Source organism: Arachis hypogaea, chromosome 11, assembly GCF_003086295.3.
Source record: "Arachis hypogaea cultivar Tifrunner chromosome 11, arahy.Tifrunner.gnm2.J5K5, whole genome shotgun sequence".
NCBI lineage: Eukaryota > Viridiplantae > Streptophyta > Magnoliopsida > Fabales > Fabaceae > Arachis > Arachis hypogaea.
In genome coordinates this window covers 7,707,636-7,728,650 of record NC_092046.1, presented here as the reverse complement: position 1 = coordinate 7,728,650, position 21,015 = coordinate 7,707,636, and the positions used below count along the sequence as shown (strand labels likewise).

General features: G+C 29.4%; 3 protein-coding genes across 3 annotated transcripts; 1 reads left to right on the top strand and 2 right to left on the bottom strand.

Moving 5' to 3' along the window:
- Positions 1–1,577: 1,577 nt before the first annotated feature.
- Positions 1,578–4,266, bottom strand: LOC140176306 (uncharacterized). The gene is made up of 3 exons (XM_072206393.1): positions 3,791–4,266; positions 2,774–3,072; positions 1,578–1,954 (listed from the first exon to the last, which is right to left on the bottom strand). Exons 2-3 carry the CDS (start codon positions 3,068–3,070, stop codon positions 1,781–1,783), a joined length of 471 nt encoding a protein of 156 aa, XP_072062494.1. The 5' UTR covers positions 3,071–3,072; positions 3,791–4,266; the 3' UTR covers positions 1,578–1,780.
- Positions 4,267–5,329: 1,063 nt separating this feature from the next.
- Positions 5,330–9,103, bottom strand: LOC112720112 (E3 ubiquitin ligase complex SCF subunit sconC). The gene is made up of 5 exons (XM_025770935.2): positions 8,821–9,103; positions 8,181–8,237; positions 7,994–8,059; positions 6,605–6,903; positions 5,330–5,725 (listed from the first exon to the last, which is right to left on the bottom strand). Exons 1-5 carry the CDS (start codon positions 9,101–9,103, stop codon positions 5,552–5,554), a joined length of 879 nt encoding a protein of 292 aa, XP_025626720.1. The 3' UTR covers positions 5,330–5,551.
- Positions 9,104–18,337: 9,234 nt separating this feature from the next.
- On the top strand, positions 18,338–19,138 carry LOC112720905 (uncharacterized). The gene is made up of 2 exons (XM_025771996.1): positions 18,338–18,912; positions 19,033–19,138. The coding sequence occupies exons 1-2, from the start codon at positions 18,338–18,340 to the stop codon at positions 19,136–19,138; spliced, it is 681 nt and encodes a 226-aa protein (XP_025627781.1).
- Positions 19,139–21,015: the final 1,877 nt, after the last annotated feature.

Below are 21,015 nucleotides of genomic sequence, written 5' to 3'. Positions count from 1 at the left end.
GTAACTTATTTCGATTAAATAAGTAAATTACCCTTTAATAATTGATCATTCTTACAAAAGTAAATCAAAGATAAAATGTAGGTACTCCCTCCGTTTTAGAGTAATTTTCCTATTTCAATTTGTTAAAATTTAAAACATTATTTGTTTCCTTCACAATATTATAGGTAGTATTAAGTAGAGGTACTGAGACTGAGAGACTGAGACTCAATATCATATTTATTGGTTTAGAGATTGGTACTAAAATTTTTGTTTCTGTCTTCAAAATTTCAGTATTTTAGTACCTCCAAAAAGTGGAGACACAAAATTTTTAGATATGGAGACAAAAACTTTAATAACATTTTATACCTAAAATACTCTCATTTCAATTAATTAATTCCAATTTTATCCTTTGTGCAAATTAAATTAAAGTTTCATTCTTGTTTCAATTTCTGTCACCTATTTTGCACCAAACAAAATATTGAGATTTATTTTAATCTCGGTCTCTTATCTCAGTCTTTTCGTCTCTATCTCTCCACCAAACACTACCTTAGGGCTTTACTTTTTTTGTTGGTTTGCACTTTGCAGAGCTTTCCTTTTTTTTTTTTTTTTTTTGTCATGGAGAGCTTTCCTTTGTAACGTGGTTTGTGATAGGAAATGTTTGGGCCTTTGACTCACGTGTTGGGTCATTCCAAGAAGCCCAAAACTGAATATTGTGTGCATAATGTTGCTATCTTGGAAACCAACTTGAGTTGGTCGAGTGGTCAGCTCACTCGTCCGCTTAAGCAAGTCTTGGGGGGTTCGAATTTTACCTTGTGCATGCAGCGATAAACCCTTAAATAGAGCTCAGATCTTAGTCTTTGACCTGTCAGATTGGGAGATACAAAAAAAAATTGTTGCTCCTCTTGAAATGCAATACTATCTTCGTTGGTTATAAACATTCATCAATCAGGATCAAGTAAGTAATAACGAATTTATTAATTTATACATATAAATAAAGAGGAAGATATTACAACGCAACTATCTTTTTTTCAAAAACTAGCATGTGAATCAGTAATCAAATTAGTTATTATATATTTGTGTATAAATATATATTATTTAACTTAATTTTAATATGTATTTATATTTTAATATATATTCTATACAAATAGTTAAGTTTTGTATGTACAATTAGCATGATTGATTTTTTTTATTGTATTTCATTCAATTGAATAGCCTTTTTAAGTTTACTAATAATGAATTTATAAATTTTATAATTGAGATTTTAACTAAAAGATTTTATTGGAAAGACGAGAATAAAAAAATATTCTGGATGTGTTTATTTTTTATATAATTATATATGTTATATTTTTTCTTTTGTTTATTTTATTTTCAGATCAATGGCTAAGAAAAAAATGCATGTAATTTATTATTTTTAGCTAATATTTTTAGTTTATATTATTTTTAATATAGTTGACTAATTGTTGATAAAAAATGATAAATTTTGTTAACTATTTAATATTTTTTTGGCTAAGAATAATATTACATCATTCACATGTAGATAGTACTTGAACTAAAACTATGCATGTTACCCATATAGGTCAACGGATTTAAATTTTAAATTAAAGAAAATTAAAACTAAATTAAGTACTAATAAAATGATGACAATAAGAGTTTTTAACTAAATATACAATTGAAAAGAAAACTGTACGATATCAAAAGAGTCAAAACACTTTCTATCATCCCCATATTGAATACTAGGTGTTAATCCATCATATAGAAAAAATCTAAAACAAATAAAATTGAAGAGTAGACAAGATTTGTTCTAATAAAGATGTGGGTACTCCTTGCGATTTTGTTCTTCCTCTTCAGGAGTGAAGCCATGGTCTTTGATGTTGAGGATTCTGCGTATCTCATCTATTTTCTTTCCCTTTATCATATTTTTTATAGTTCCGTATATCAGATCCAAGAGATTTCTAATCTCAAGATAATTTGCTGCCTAAATTTACAATAAAGAAATCAATACAAATATACCAAAATTAATTTACAATGGGCACTAATTAATGTTATTTTATGTTTGTTCTACAAATGCTGCCAATAAATCTAAGAGGGTAATGTGATCAACATTAACATTAACATTAACGATAAAAGAAAGAGCAAAATATAGTAGAAGACTAGAACTTTAGAAGTATATACTATTATATATAAGAAACTTCTTTAAAAGTTAGTATATCAAGAAAACCAATCAATTAAAAATTTTAATTTTTTTAGTCTCAATCGTGCATTTAAAATTATTTCGTTTTTTCTAAATTCTAATAAAAATTAACTAAAAATATAATATTACGATTAAAAAATTTGTTAATATTAACTAATAAAAAATTAATCTCTATACTTATTAAAAAATCTAAAAATTTTAAAAACTAACTATGAACATAAGATGTGGAAAATTTTTTTTTTTCCTTAAATTCTAACCGTAAAAGCTAAATTCTAAAAAATTGAGATTTAAAAAAAACAAATACTACTAACTAAAGATTAATTTCTTACCCTTATTAAGCAAATAAAAAATTTTTAAAATTAACTACGAACATAAGAGGCGGTTTTGTTCAGAAAGACCAAAAGCTGTTAGAAAAAAATATTTTTTTCTTTTTTGTTTTTAATTAATTCTCAGTGGAAAGACAAAAAAAATGGCAATTATAAAAATTGAAGAGAGATTAAAAGCAGTTTTTATTTTTTTTCAGTCATGTCAATATATAATAGTATATCTATATTCATAACATGCATGTGCAGTAGAGAAAAAGAGAATGAGAGGGTTAATCACCATCAACAAATCATAAAGGCTGTTAGAATCAACATTGAGAAATTGAGCATCCCAAGCCTCAAGATCTTTTTGGTTGTCGTTGCGGTGGTGAGTGTGGTGCGTACAATAATCGATGATCTTCTTGAGGGTCTTGGAGTCAACGCAATCCAGTGGAATCTTGCTCTCTTCATGGTTAAACGACCCATCTTCGATCATGTTGTTTATGATCACCGAATGTTGCACCATCACTTGTTCTTCCACACTGAAAATCTCCTTTTCCGAACTGCATAGCATGATCTTCTTCAGCGGCGAACCCATCACTAACAATAATAATAATATTAATAATGTATTGCTTGAACTATTTGATTAATCAGAAAACCAAAAGTGTTTGGAGTTCAAGGACTATGTATATAGTGTATACACAATCAGTAAATCAAAAAAATATTCTGAAAATCGACATCTATATCTTCATAGGACAAATTTGAAGCTTGACCCACATTTCCTTTCTTTCAATTTGCATCTATATCTACATTTGTGTATTTTTCACAAATCAATACCAAGAATAATTGATAATAATACAAACAGAAAGCATAGAAACAACAATTTAACTGAATAATTTTATTCCGAGTTGCAGAGAACATGAAACCCATTTTCAACAACAAATTCAACTATAATAATTTTCAACAACGAAAGATTTAGCTCAAAAGATGATTTACAGACATCAACATAAAATTTAGCCAAGTGATTATTTCGCCAGGACAACAATAGCTTCAATCGTGATGATAACCAATAACAAATTTAACTCAGTGATGATTTTCAGTAACAAACAAATTCAAGTGAGTGATTATTACAGCAACAAACTCAACGTTCAATCAGAAACAAATTCATTCAGCAATGAATAAATTGAAGTTAAGTGATTATCTCAACAAGACAACAAATTCAACGTTTAGTGATAACCAGGAACAAATTGCAGCAACACATTCAACTTTCAGTAACAAAATCGAAACAGAAAGAAAGGGGGAATTTGTTGGAACTCACCAAATCGGGTTACGCCAAGGAAGCTGACGGCGAGGCTCCAAGCAAGAAGACGAACGCCGAGGAGAGAGTGGCGAGAAAAAGACCCCGAGGAGAGCCGTTGAGGCTTGAGGGCATTTGAGGGTGGGGGTGAGGTTGGGGATTGGCAAACGACGCCGTTTCCTTTGCAATGTGGTTTGTGATGGGAAATGTTTGGGCCTTTGACTCACGTTTTGGGTCATTCCAAGAAGCCCCAAAACTGAATGTTGTATGCATAATCTTACTCTCTTGGAATGCAATATGCTACTCTTTCCCTTTCCTATTGTTCTTGTTGCTTTGTTCTTGCATTGTCCCTTTGATTAGTACATGAACATGGAATCTAATGCTAAGGGTACTTCTGAGGATCAAATTTCTCAGATTTCAAGTTGGAGATATAAACAAGTTCATGATCATCATGCCTTGGATCATTGCAATCATAATGATTGTTCTCAAACATTCATCAATCAGGATCAAGTAAGTAATAATGAATTTATTAATTTATCTACTCTATACATATAAATAAAAAGGAAGATATTACAATGCAAGTATTTTTTTTTTAAAACTAGCATGTAAATACTAAAAATCAGTAATCAAATAACTTATTATATATTTGTGTATAAATATATATATTATTTAAATTATTTTTAATATATATTCTATACAAATAGTTAATTTTTATATGTATAATTAGCATGATTGCTTTTTCTTTATTGTCTTTCACTCAATTGAATAGCTTTTTTAAGTTTACTAATAATGAATTTATAAATTTTACAATTCAGATTTTAACTAAAAGATTTTATTGGAAAGACGAGAATAAAAAATATTCTGGATGTGTTTATTTTTTCTATAATTATATATATCATAATTTTTAAAATTAGATTTAATCATAAGTAATAAATTTAATTTCTTTTAATGTTTATTTTATTTTTAACTTATTGATTTAATTTTGATATATTCATGTCATGGGGTTCGACTATATTTTTATGTTGGTTGTCGAAGACCTACCTAACACAACCCTCCTCCTTTATCCGGACTTGGGACCGTCTATGTATCGCGAGTGCGAGTGTAACAGGCGGAGTTAATTTTGATATATTAATAATGTAAATATATTTAGACAAATATTTTAAGTGATGATAATTATTAGTAATTTTGTAATATTAAATTAAAGTAACAAATTAGTTATGGTTGGTGTGATGACAGGAGTACTGCATTTGCTTGAACAAGTACAAAGACAGAGGAAGTTAGAATATGTGTGGATCAATAGCTAAGAAAAAAATGCATGCCTAAATACAGCAAAACTTATTACTTTTAACTAATATTTTTAGTTATTAATCTAATTTATTTAGTCTAATAATATAATAATATATCTTTAATTTATATTATTTTTAAATATAATTGACTAATTACTGATAAAAAATAATAAATTCTGTTGGCTATTTAATATTTTTGAGGCTAAAAATAATATTACATCATTAACATGTAAAAACTAGTACTTAGAACAAAAACTATGCAATGTTACCCATGTAGATCAATGGATTTAAATTTTAAATTAAAGAAAATTAAAACTAAATTAAGTACTAATAAAATGATGACAACAAAAGATGTTTAACTAAATATACAATTGAAAAGAAAAGATATCAAAAGAGCAAAAACACTTTCTAACATCCCCATATTGAATACTAGGTGTTGATCATCATATAGAAAAAATTTAAAACAAATAAAATTAAAGAGTAGACAAGATTTGTTCTAATAAAAATGTGGGTACTCCTTGCGATTTTGTTCTTCCTCTTCAGGAGTGAAGCCATGATCTTTGATGTTGAAGATTCTGCGTATCTCATCTATTTTCTTTCCCTTTATCATATTTTTTATACTTCGGTATATCAGATCCAAGAGATCTCTAATCTCAAGATAATTTGCTGCCTAAATTTACAATAAAGAAATCAATACAAATATACCAAAATTAATTTACAATGGGCACTAATTAATGCTATTTTATGTTTGTTCTACAAATGCTGCCAATAAATCTAAGAGGGTAATGTGATCAACATTAACATTAACAATAGAGGAAAGAGCAAAATATAGTAGAAGACTAGAACTCTAGAAGTATATACTATTATATATAAGAAACTTCTTTAGAAGTTAGTATATCATGAAAACCAGTCAATTAAAAAATTTTTATTCTAAATTCTAATAAAAATTAATTAAAAATATAATCTTATGATTAAAAAATTTGGTAATATTAAATAATAAAAGATTAATCTCTATACTTATTAAAAAATCTAAAAGTTTTAAAAATTAACTACGAACATAAGATGTGAAAAAAAAAACTTTTCTTAAATTCTAACCATAAATGCGAAATTCTAAAAAATTGAGATTTATTTTAAAATTACTACTAATTAAAGATTAATTTTTTACCCTAATTCTAGGTACCACAACACATTCACAATACACACTCACCCACACAACACTAAAAGGCTATATTCAACACTTGACACATCTACCAAAGTTTGAACCCAAATACAGCATATTAAGAGGCATATGGTTTTACCAATTGAATTAGACGGTTTTGTTCAAAAAAGACCAAAAGCTGTGGGAAAAAAAATATTTTTTTCTTTTTTGTTTTTAATTAATTTTCAGTGGAGAGACAAAAAAAATGGCGATTATAAAGATTGAAGAGTGATCAAAAGCAATTTTTATTTTTTTTCAGTCATCTTCGTCAATATATAATAGTATATCTATATTCATAACATGCATGTGCAGTAGTGTATGAGAAAAAAAGAGAATGAGAGGATTAATCACCATCAACAAATCATAAAGGCCGTTAGAATCAACATTGAGAAATTGAGCATCCCAAGCCTCAAGATCTTCTTGGTTGTCGTTCTGGTGGTGAGTGTGGTGTGTACAATAATCGATGACCTTCTTGAGAGTCTTGGAGTCAACGCAATCCAATGGAATCTTGCTCTCTTCATGGTTGTACGACCCATCTTCGATCATGTTGTTTATGATCACCGAATGTTGCACCATCACTTGTTCTTCCACGCTGAAAATCTCCTTCTCCGAACTGCATAGCATGATCTTCTTCAACGGGGAACCCATCACTAACAATAATAATAATGTATTGCTTCAACTATTTGATTAATCAGAAAACCGAAAGTGTTTAGAGTTCAAGGACTATGTGTGTATAGTGTATACACTGACTCAAGGGTTTGTGTTGTATTTATATGATGTAGATAACAGCACCGACTCTCTTATTTTTTGGTTTAAATCTTTTATTTACAACTTATAAATATTTTAGATATTATCTTATCTTATCTTATTCAAGAGATATAATCTTTGGAGATCTTTACAAATCTTTTACTACTATGAAATCTTTGCGGCAAAAGTAACAGATTCTGTTAATTTGTTATATTTTTAAATTTAAAAGTACCACTTTTTTTAAAGAAAAATATAGTGTTTTCTGAAAATCGGACCGATCATCGAACCGCTCTAGTCACTAGTTTACTGGTTCAATCGGTCTAACCATGGTTCAACTGGAAAAAATCGTTCCATAATAAAATAAAATAACAATAAGAATAAAATAAATTAATAACAATAAGAATCTGTTTAAAATTCTATTTCTTTTGAAAAAAAATAAAATAAAATGAAAAATTAATATTCTGAAATTGAAATTTAGACTCATGTACTTACAGGCTAATATGATATATTCTGGTTCCTGCCTAACAAGTGCTCCACCAACAGGTTTTATGCATCATGCATTAAGCCACTTCTCTTTAATTGACATAATTTCAATTAATATATCAAGAATTAGAATGCAGAAAAATAGGGCTAATGTCACATATGATGTACACTTAAAAGAATAATTCAATATAGCTCCTCTATCATCTTAAACCAGAGTTAGTTGGTGGTATACAGTTACCAAAGTTCTTAAACACACCAACGCAAGATGTACTTCAAAATTAAGCAATTTCAAGTGGAAAAACAATTTTTATGAAGAGATAATTCAAGTTTACATTAATTATTGTATATATCCAACTATGAAATTTTCTGTTTGTCGTTTATTTACAGTCTGTATATGAAATCAACAAGGTGGTCAGCATCCAATTCATTATAAATCAATCCATTATTTCTGGAAAAAAAAAAAAACAGTAATAATTTTCAATATAAGTGGTAAATTATAATTCCTCTTACATCGTAGACAGAGAGACGGCCCAACTGGGTCATAGTTAATCATCAAAGCAGCTTTTAAAGAATAGCCTAGAAGATGCAAGAGCCATAAAAATTACTTAGTGAATAATCTGTATTATGAATCAATTATTTGATTTATTTCAATATAATAAAATAGAATAACAGCTTTAAACAATTTAAACTCACTCACGGTTGGAAGAAGGCCACTTATCCATTGTTTGATGCACAAAAGCTCCATCCGTTTTCCCTGGCAAGGAATATACACTAACATATCAACACAATTACGTTTAGGAAAAGTCTAGGGGCCAGCAATTTTATTGCATTTTGGCCAGCATGTAACCAGCAGAGAAAGGTGAGCCATTGGATAAAATCTCACACCAATCTCACACCATCAAATCATCATTGATGGCTAGTTGATGGCTATCAATCACAAATGTTGCTGCCCCTAGCATTGCTCTTATGTTTAAATTTCATTGTAATTTATATGTGATAAAAACACATATCAAAATCATAGTTGATGATGATATGCAGAATATTGTAATTATATTAAAACAGAATAGAGAATCGTTTATGGTTTCTATTGTTTATTGGAAATTTCGCTATTAATCCTTTATGATTTCAACAAAACACAAAGCAGCAGCAGCACAGCGGAGCCACAAAACACACAACAGCACACTAGAACCTACAGCAGCAAGCCAAAGCCAGAGCAAATCAATGATTTCAACAAAAACACAAAACCCTATAATCATTCAATGATTTGTTGATTTCAGAACAGAGAGTGAGAGAATAAAACGAAAAATGAAGAACAAGTGCACACCAAAGCCACTGACCTTCGAGAGGGCGACGAGACGACGACGACGGTGACAGGACGACCGCGAGCAGGAAGAATTCGATGGAGGATGGGCGCCGAGCGAGGAAGAAGACAGGGAACAGGGGGTTTGACTTGGATAACGCCGACAGTACGAAGAAAGACTCCTCGGACAGCCACGAACGGCGGCGGTGAAGGCTAGCTAGGGTTTTTTCTTTTTGTTTTCTTTTGAGTGAAGGAATGAATGAAAGTAACGAAGACCAGCAACGCGTTCTTCTTCCCCCTTCCTCTTCCGGTTCTGTCATGAGCGGTTTTTAATAATGAACCGAATCGCTTATACGATCGGTTTCCGGTCGAACCAGTTTCATCGGCCGGTCCAATCCGATTTTCAGAACCATTAAAGAGTGAAACCAAAGTAAATGTTAACTGTAACATCTTTCGTTAATTCGTTATATTTACATATCAATCAAAATAAACGAATTCTAATATATATGTTTATATTTAAGGTGGTTACGATAATTATGTAAATATTGTTAAAATTAAATTTATATTTTTTTTATATTATAATAACATTTTGTTTAGTAATATTATTTTAAAAAATATTGTTAAATAATAAAAAATATTTTAATTTTAATGACACTTTTTAAATTATTATAAGTATTTTAGGATAGGTATACTAGAATTCTTGATGATAATTTATAGAACATAATTAGATTTAATGGAAGAGTTGGACTTCAAAAGTTAAAAGATGACATACTTTAGGGAGAATTTTTCGATGATGAAAGTATAATATGGATCTTGAAAGACTAGGTAAGAAAATTGAATTTACTTAAAAAAGAGAGACCAATTTATAAATAGTATTTTGTAAAAAAGAAGAATAGAAAAAATTGACATCTATTCTAAACCTGCACACCACACATGTCAAATCCTCCCCTCCCCTCCCCTCCCCTTCCTGCACAATTTTTAAAACTTCAATCACCTAAATGAACTATATGTTCACCACGTTTTCCCATCATTATAATTAAATTTTCTTTCTTTCTTCTTAAAATAATTAAATTTTTTATATATTTTTTAATTTAATTTTAATATAATATCATATTAAATATTTTATACATATATTTAATTATGTATTATAATTAAAATATTTTTCTATATTTTATCTTTAAGTTTGATTATTTTATTCTATTTTTTTATTCGAAGTCTCTATTTTTAAAATAAAAACTTATTTAAACGTCTCATAGATATAAATTATTTGTTAATAAGTATTCTAATAATTTTTTATAGAAAATAAATTGTGACAAAAAATAATATCTTTTTTTTTAATTTTTTAATTATATTTAAATGTGAATTTTTAAAAAAAGACTTAAAAATGAAAAATAATTTAACTACTACTAGATTAGACTGTTCTTGTTATATATTATGTTTTTTAAATTATATTACATAATCATATATTATATTCCTAATTAATATATATAATCTAAAATATTTAATTAAATATTATTTTAATATTTAATTAATTTTATTATTATTTTATGTTAATTTTTAAAAATTAATTGTCTTTTTAATTGTATAAAATTATTAAAATAAACATTAAATTTTATAGTATTATGAAGACTGAGACAAATCAAGAACTTGTACTTCTCAGGAATATGTAGTCACCATACCCACAACCAATTATCATGCTCATTCCAGTCAAACTTTCTTTTGGCTAGCCAACTGTACCCACTCCTAACTGAGTAGAGTCTAGAAGATGCCACACTCCATGACCAACCCGAACTCTCTCCAGCATTCAAATCCGGATTATAAGCATTCAAACGCTGTTTGACATCTTCTGGAATGATAGAGAAAATATCATGGAGATTCCATTGACCATCTTTCCAAATGTCTCTAATAGTTAAATCAGAGTCAGATATATGTACAAAATGGACATCTTGAGCAATTGGGTCCTCAATACTCCAATTGTCAAACCAAAAAGATTGATCAAGTGACCCAGCACCAAGAGAATGCATCCTTAAAAGCACCAAAAGTCTTTGAGATACTCTTCCAGACATGAGAAGCATTGCAAGGGACAGGGCCATCTAAAACTCCCTCATTCCTCAGATACTTCACCCTCAATAGAGCAACCCAAGGCTTGTCCTGACAATGAAAAAGTTGCCAAACCTATTTACCAAGTAAAGATATATTAACACACGCAGGATCTCTAACACCCAAGCCACCAAATTTCTTTAAAGTGATCACGGTCCTCCAATTAACAAGAGAAAGACCTCTACCATCAATTTGACCCTTCCAAAGGAACTGTCTCATCATAGAAGACAATTTATCACAAACCCAATTTGGAAAAAAAGATACCTGCATATGATAGACAGGAATGAATGCTGCAACAGAATTGATCAGGCAAAATCTCCCTGCTTTATTTAGAAGCCTTCCTTTTCAGTTAGCTAATCTTCCCCTCACCTTTTCAATCACTGAATGAAAAGAAGCCCTACTGGTACGGAAATGATTAAGGTTAACTCCAAGATATCTTCCTAAGTCCAAAGCAAAACGTATTGAAGAAATACTAGTAAAAATATCTCTTCTACGAGTAGTCACATTTTTAGAACAAAAAGTTTTAGACTTTTCAAGATTCACTTTCATGCCAGATGTCTTGCAAAAAATGTTAAGAGAATGCATGACCATTTGGACCTGACTCTTTGTAGCCTGACAGAAAAGTAAGAGATCATCTGCAAACATCAAATGAAAAAATTTTGGGCCACCCCTAGTGACAGAAACTGGTTTCCACACACCCTCGACCACCTTATGAGATATATAGCAAGCAAGTCTTTCCATACAAATCACAAATAAGTAAGGAGACATTGGATCGTCCTGTCTAAGCCCCCTTCTAGGAGCAAAACTATCCAATCTATTCTCATTCCATATAATAGAAAGAGATGATGCACGGACACAATTCATAATCAAATTAATAGTGATGATAGAAAAACCAAAAGCAATGAGAGTACTCTCCAAAAATCTCTAATCCACCCTATCATTAGCTTTTTCAAGATCAATTTTAAAATCAAGAGTACCTTTCTTGGATTTTGTGTGCTTCATGAAATTCATAATTTCTTGAGTCACAATAATATTATCAGGAGCACCATGACCCAGAATAAAACCTCCTTATAAAGGACTAACAATATCTGGAAGAAAAGGCCGAAGTCGATTAGTCAATATTTTGGTGATAATTTTATAAATAACATTACACAGGCTAATAGGCCTGAAATCGTGGGTCAAGTATGGGGATAGAAATACTAAATTCTTTCATATTCAGACTTTGGTGCGTAGAAACTATAATAGAGTACATGGATTATATGTTAGAGATGGGTCTTAGTCTACTGATCCAGATATTCTCCAGGAAGAAGCCCTCTATTTTTACAAGAATCTCTTTGGTACAACGGAAGAGGTTGATGTTGATTGTTTAGGGGATGTTCCGATGCTCACTCTAAGCACCGAGGCTTGTGCTAGGTTAATTGACCCTTTCTCTTTTGTGGAAGTCAAGTCAGTAGTATTTAGTATGAGCCCTTTTAAGGCTCCTGGTCCAGATGGCTTTCAAGCTTATTTTTTTAAAGAATATTGGGAGATAATAGGCACTGAGATTTGGAATATTGTCCGGAACACTTTTTTGGGAGAGTACTTAAATCCTAGCATCATGGAAACTCTGATTGTACTAAGTCCTAAAATTGATAACCCTACTGGTACCAAAAAGTTTCTCTTGCAATAAAAGCCTATTGTAATCTCCCCTCAGTTCAACTTCTTTAATTCTCAGAGATAACACATCGGTAACCTCCAAACGCCATTGAATTTGATCAATCTGATATTCCAGTTTGCTTTTTCGCACAAAAATATTTCCAAAAATCTTTGAGTTAAAGTCCAAAGAAGCCTGTTGAACCATCTTAAGTCTTTCAGTAACGCCTCCAAACTCTTGATTTCAAGCCTTACTAATAACATGTTTATAAGAAGGATGTGTTGCCCACGCAGCTTGGAACCTAAAAGGACGAGAACCTTTCACTCTGGGACCACCATGACAACGAACTAAAATAGGACAATGATCAGAATGAAGCCTGCTAAGAATTTCAGAATAACCCTAAAAAAATATTGTCATCCACGCCTCATTAACTAGAGCTCTATCCAACTTTTTAGCCAAGTCCTTGCCAGCCTTAACTGCTCTATACCAAGTATATCTCCTACCAGTTACTTTAAGATCAAAGAGCTCACAGTCATCTAGAGTAGTAGCTAATAGACTAACTCTGTGAGAAGAAAAATAAGCACATGTACTCTCGTCTAGCACCACAATCTCATTAAAATTACCAACGATCATCCACGGTCCATTATGGCCTGAATTAATAGAACGCAAATGATCCCAAAGTATACTTCTTTTTTCGAATTGAGGACTCTCATACACTGCACTACAAAGCCAAACTAAGTTAAAAAAATATTCCATACAAAAAAAGAAATGACAAAAACTGTAAAAGAACTCATATAAACCAAAAAACATAAAAATTTTATAAAAAATAATCATATGCATAAAAGAGTATAAAATAAAATACTATAAAAAAATAAATATATAAATAATGAAGGACATAATTGGTACATAGAACATAAATTTCAATTCAACGTAAGAAGGTGAACGAAAAAGCTAGAATTTGTAACTTTTGGTAAACGTGAGTTGAAGATAGAAATCACTTATGCGTTTAGAGGATAAAAACGTTGTCAAACATGAAGATGAAGCGTTCAAGGAACTCAAACGCGCTTTTCTCTTCTCCAATGCAAATCCAAACGCTTTTCTCAAATTGTCTCTCATCCCTCAAATTCTCTGCTAGAATCCCAACTCAGCGTGATGATATAAACACTATATTGTTAAAGATAATTGTATTTTTTAAAGTGTAAAAAATGAAATTAAGTAAGTGTCAGGGTTTAATTCCGCTTTGTATATGCAGCAATCCATTGTTTAGCGATAAATTTTTAAATGGAATTTAGATCCGTGACAGATCAAGGGCCGTTTGGGAATCTTCAAAAGTAGCTTTTTTTTAACTTTTGACTTATGTTGTAGTATTAATGTCTTGTGCAATTTTCAAAACCAAATTGCGGCTTTCTAAGAAGTTATTTAAGAGTTTATAGAGAAGTTAGAGCAACTCCAATGGACAACAAATTGAAGCCCTACTTCTGACAAACACAGAAATTTACCATTGGAGAGATGAAGGAATGAGTTCCCGCATACCTTTTGAGAAGGAAAAGTCTCTCTGAATGAGGACTCATCTTCACCAATAATAACTTGCCACTTGGCAAGTTATTATAAAAATAAATAATTATATAAAATTTTAATTAATTAAATAATTATATTTTTATTTAATTAATAATTTATATTAATAATTTAAATAATAATTAAATTATAATTAATGTATTAATAATTATAATTAATGTATTAATAATTATAATAATTAATTAGATTAAATAATTAAATTTTTATTTAATTAATAATTTAAATAATTAAATTATAATTAATTTATTAATAATTATAATAATTAATTAGATTAAATAATTAAACTTTTATTTAATTAATATTTTATATTAATTATTTATTTTTTTATTCAATAATTTTATAAATTAGTATAATCTCGAATTATATATTGTGTATTTATTGTTATATATAATTTTTTTTAATAATTAATATCTTTTAATAGTGAATTATTTTTAAATTTATAAATTTAAATAATATTATTGAAAAAAATAATTACATTAATTTTAAGTATTTTAATTAATTAATTAAGTGGGACCACAATAGGGACTAAAGTTAGTTTCTTCTATTGGAGAAGAGAAAGATGCTTTGAGTTCCTATTTACTGTTTATGACGCAAAAGCTGATGTGGAGTTACTTTTTTACGACAGGTGAGCCATAAATAGGAACTGGGATGAGTTTCCTACTGGAGATAGTCTTAAAAAAATGACTTCTCTCATAATACTACTATTATTTACCACATTTTTATAAAATAAGCACTTTTAGAACTAAAAATCCAAGCACAAAATAACTTATTTATAAGCTACTTTTAATATAGTCATTTATTGTTTAAACTATTTTTTCAAAAGGAGCTTAATTAAGTTGTTTACCCAAATTGGACCTAATTCTTTACCTATCGGGTTAAGAAATATTGTGGACAACTAAAAATAAGGGCAAATCACGTCAATAAGCCAAGGGGAGCAAAAATTTACGCAAATGAGCCAAATCAAAAACTGGTTCATGAATCAACCAAGAGGCATTTCTATATAGTTCGAATCAGCGTAATTCAAACTGCATTTCCATGTAATTCGAATCACACTGATTCGAATTACACCCAAGCACGCATTCCTAAGTAATTCGAATCTGACTGATTCGAATTACACAAAAAATTACTCATTATTTAATTTTGCCCATTCTTTTATTAAAAATTTAATAATTTATTAAAAAATTAATAATTTAAAAATTAAAAAATATATATTTTATTTCATGCATTAAAAAAAGCTAACAAAATATTTAATTACGAGACTTCTTTAAAATATTAATGAGCTATCAATTCGAATTTCATACAATACTCTTTTGCCCATTTTTAATAGCTCATGAATATTTTTTAATAAATTTATTTAAATTATACTACAAAAAAATATTTTATTCTATACAAAATAATTAAAAAAATGACTTAAAAGATGTTAGGAGTACTATCAAAATTTGTAATGTCCTAATGACTTAGGACATTGAAGAAATACTCTATATAGTTAATAATAATTTAAAAATTAAAAAAAAATATATTTTTATCATATATTTACCTAAATTACTAAGATATTACAAACTTTTATAGTACTCATAATAATTTTTAAGTCATTTTTTAAAATTATTTTGTATAGAAAATGACTTAAAATGACTTAAAATATTCTTTATTCTATGCAAAACAATTTTAAAAAAAATAGCATAAAAGATGTTAGGATTATAAAAAAAAGCAAGAAAGCTTTATATAATGATTAATTTGATCAATTTGATCACGTAATTCCTACATATATTTTCTTCGAGTTATATTTGAAAAAAAATAAACAATTCTCTTTCATACCAGTAAAAAAATATCCAAATCATAAATAAAAAATATAAGATAATGTCTAATTTTAATTTATTTTTACTCGTTTTTTTTGACAGTGTTTCATTATTACTTCCAAATAATAAAGCAAAAGAAATTAAGAAAATATTTATCGGAGTTGTACTAAAAAAACATTAAATAAAAAAATATTCATTCACAAAATTTTTCCTTCATATTTAGAATAACAATGCACATGGCTATCAATAAAAAATATAGGTCAACAAATTAATAAATTGCTTTAATTATAGGGGACTCGTTTGCTATTAAAAAATATTTTAGATCACATTAAAAACATATATAAATACTGTACGGTTGTAACATTAGCTACAAATTAAGAATTTTATCAATAAATTTTTAAAAAATCATAATTTTTTTTTTCATCATAGACAACTCTGTAATTTAAATAGTATTGTGTTTGCGATAATTTTTCCAAGAGTTTCAAATGGTACTTGCAGCATTAGTAATGGAAGCTAGTTTACCGGATGGTGTTTTAAACGATGTAAAGGGAGAAAGAATAAAAATTACCTCTTTTTCATAATAATAATAATAATAATAATAATAATAATTTAACGTCCAGAATAAATTAATTACTTTTAGATTACTAAAATTTTTTTAGGCCCAACAATCACTCAGTCCATTAACCCAAATATCACACTTTTTTTTCAAACAAAAAAAATAAACAAGTCATCATGTGTCAGCTTAATCAGACCATAATGTATCGATTTATAATTAAAATAAGTATTGGGTTACATATAACATTATAAATAACTTAGGTACAAAATCAATCTGAATTACACATCAAAAATATTTTTATTTGGTTCTTAAAGGATTCAATTATTCTTTTTCTACCAAAAACATTCCCCATACTTTATACGTAAAACTTAACTGAACAAATAAAAAAAAAATAATGACTATTACTACTCCAATTTTCATAGCCTTAGTATTGACGACACTAAAAAAATTATATTACGCAATAGTATCAGTTTAAATTTAAATTGTAAAAAATAAAAAAATTATATAAATTAATGATAGTTAAGAATTATTAAATAATTTAATATATTTAATTAAATTAATATTTAATAATTTTTAACAATTAATTTTACATAAAAATTGCATACAAATCTTGCCTGATGTATAAAGTCTCAATTATTAAAGCACCCCTGTGGTTTCCATTAATTATGCACTAGCCCATTATTATTAATTTATTATACAAGACCAATCCATATGTAATAAAGACGGGTATTTGCTCTAAGGCCGTCAAAATGAGCTAAATCCATCGGGCCAGCCCGTTTATCCGTTTAAATGGGCGGGCTTTGCCTCTAAAATTAAGTCCGTTTAAATTTCGGGCTAAACGGGCTGAGTCCGATTAACCCAAAAAAAATGACGGGTTAAACGGGCTAGCTCGCGGGCTAAATGGGTGGCCCGTTTAATTTTTTTAATATATTTTTAAAAAAAGTAGCACTTTTAGTTAATATTTCTCCCGATCCGACCCGAAAATCCGACCCATCAACAAAAAATATATTTTTTAATGATTTTTTTACCTAAAAATGGTATTTTTTGTCAAAATATTTTTCAAAAAATAAAATAAAATGATAAACGGACTGACCCGTTTAACCCATCAAGCTGACCATAAACGGTCCGGGCTAGAAAATTCTGGCCCGCGAATAAAGCGGGCTTAAACGGGCCAGCCCGTTTAACCCGTGGGCTTAACGGGCCGGGCCTAAATGGGCTGGGCTAGCCCGTTTGACAGCCCTAATTTGCTCTTACAAAATTAAAAAATATATATATATATATATATGTATATATGTCTCTTATTATATTATATTTGTCCTAAAATAAAATATAAATAATTTTTTTATGTTTATATTAATTTTTTTGTTGTTAAACTTAACATATAATAATAATTATATTATTAAATTTGAGTTAGTATAATAATAAAAAATAAATAAATAAACTTAAAAAAAGTGATAATTTTTATTATATTAGTTAATTAGTTAATAATTAAATTAAAATTTAGTTTTTTAATTAAATACAGCTTAAATTATTAATAATTTTTTAAAAATTATATTAATATTTATTATTAAAATGATCTTGATTATAGTAATTATTTTGATTGAAAATTTTATTTATATTATAAAGACTATAATAAATAGACTTAACAGTTAAATATGAGATAATAAAAAATAAAATAATAATTTAAAAATATATATAGAAAAATAATATCGTCATATTAAAAATAAAAAGAAAGCCGTTACAAATTATTGTTTTTATTATTTTGAATATTATACTGTGTGTAAAATTATCTTTTTATTATTTTAAATACTATAATAAGTGATTAGTTGGAATTGCAGGGGAGTAGGCAGGTGAACCGAGCCTTTTGGCTTCTCATCCACCTCATGTTTTGATTATGAACGTCATTAGTTGGAATTGCAGGGGATTAGGCAGCAAAGCCTTTCCTTCTCTTATCCGTAATCTGAGGCATGAATATGGAGCCAATATATTCTTCCTCTTAGAAACTCATGTGAGTGGTGTTCGAGGTAACCAAATTAGAGACAAGATAGAATTTGATAAATCCTTTGTAGTGGATGCAGTGGGTCATGCTGGAGAAATTTGGTGTCTCTGGGACTCTTCTGTTTGGAGTGTGGATGTGCTAGAGCATGACAAGCAGTACGTGCACCTAAAAGTCTCAGGTAATAATTCCACGCCATGGCTCATTACTGCTGTTTATGGAAGCCCCCAGCGAGTGACAAGAAGAACGCTCTGGCAAGCCGTTAAATCATATGCTGCTAGTATTAACCTCCCCTGGTGCCTGTTGGGTGACTTCAATGCTATGTTTAACAACCATGAGAAAAGTGGAGGGACGCTGAGAAATGGCCATGGTGCATGTAAGGAGTTTCAGGAGTGTGTTTCGACATGTGGCCTGGTTGATTTGGGTTTTGCAGGCTGGCCATATACTTGGAAGAGGGGCAATCTTGCTGAGAGGTTAGACAGGGGTTTAAGCAACCTGGATTGACAAATTGCTTTTCCAGAGGCCCTTGTTAAACATATGCCGATGTTAAAATCAGACCATTCTCCTATTTGCCTGCAACTGTCTCCCGTTAGTGTGCAGAATAAAGGTAGAAGATCATTTCGTTTTCTTGCGGCATGGATTACTCACCCTGATTTTGGGAATGCTGTTGATGCATCTTGGAATGTCCAGGGCTCCTAGGCTGAGGGCATTCTAAACTTCAAAAATAGGATCAAAGAATGGAATAATTCAGTTTTTGGGGATATCTTTAGACGAAAGCACAGAATCCTTAGAAGACTCCAAGGAATTACTTCTAGTCTGGGGCACTCTCATAATTACTTTCTTGATAAACTTCAAAAAGAACTGTGGGTGGAGTATGAACAAATTCTCCTTCAGGAAGAACTTCTTTGGTTCCAAAAAGCCAGGAGTAAGTGGATCAATTTCGGAGATCGTAACACCAAATTCTTTCATGGTTCTACTATGGTTAGAAGACGAAAAAATAAAATTGCTTCCCTCCAGAATGACACCGGTGATTAGATAACTGACAAGGCTACTCTTGAATATATGGCCACCTCCTTTTTTTCAAATCTTTATACAGATAACTAAACCCATATTCCCTTTATTTTGACAAACATGTTTCCTATTATGAGCAGTTCTGACATCAACGCCATAGGCAGGAACGTGTCGGATGAGGAAATCAAGGATGCGACGTTCAGCATTGGGAGTTGGAAGGCTCCCGGCAGAGACGGACTTCAAGCTATCTTCTACCAAAGTCAGTGGAACAAAATAGGCAGCGACCTATGCAATCTGACTAAAAGTATTTTTCAGAATCCGGATAAGGTTAAAGAGGTAAATGAGACGCTTATCACTCTTATTCCAAAAATAGAACATGTGTCATATCTTAAGCAGCTGAGACCCATCAGCCTCTGCAATGTTTCGTATAAGGTGATTACAAAAATCCTGGCTAACAGGTTGAGAAGTGTCATGAACAAATTGGTTATGCATAACCAGTGCAACTTTGTTCCTGGTAGACAGAGCTCTAATAACATCATCATTACACAAGAAGTCATTCACTCCATGAGAAATAAAAAAGGTAAAAAAGGTTGGATGGCCATCAAGATTGACCTGAAAAAAGCTTACGACAGGCTCAATTGGAACTTTATTAAGGAGACCCTTATGGACATTGGGTTTCCCCAGAGCTTCATTAACCTAACCCTCTCTTGTATCTCTACTACCAGAATGAGAGTGTTGTGGAATGGGGAGGAGCTGGAAGAATTCTCACCCACTAGAGGTATAAGACAAGGAGACCCCATCTCCCCGTATATTTTTGTACTCTGCATAGAAAAAATTTCACAACTTATTAGTGCAGCAGTGGAGCATAATTTTTGGAAGCCTATTCGTCTAAAGAAGGATGGACCGCCTATCTCCCACTTGTGCTTTGCGGACGATATCATTTTCTTTGCAGAAGCCAGCGTTGACCATGCCAATATCATTAATAAGTGTCTTGAAGCCTTCTGCAAGAGCTCTGGTCAGAACGTAAGCAAAGATAAAACTAGAATCTTCTTCTCCAGAAATGTGGGTCACAATGTGAGAACAGAGATTAGCAATGTCATGCAATTTGTCAGAACAGATGATTTGGGAAAGTACTTAGGTGTCCTTATTCTTCATTCTAAAGTAATAAATATATATGCCTCTTATTATATTATATTTGTCCTAAAATAAAATATAAATAATTTTTTATGTTTATATTAATTTTGTTGTTGTTAAACTTAACATATAATAATAATTATATTATTAAATTTGAGTTAGTATAATAATAAAAATAAATAAATAAACTTAAAAAAGTGATAATTTTTATTATATTAGTTAATTAGTTAATAATTAAATTAAAATTTAGTTTTTTAATTAAATATAGCTTAAATTATTAATAATTTTTTAAAAAATTATATTAATATTTATTATTAAAATGATCTTGATTATAGTAATTATTTTGATGGAAAATTTTATTTATACTATAAAGACTATAATAAATAGACTTAACAGTTAAATATGAGATAATAAAAAATAAAATAATAATT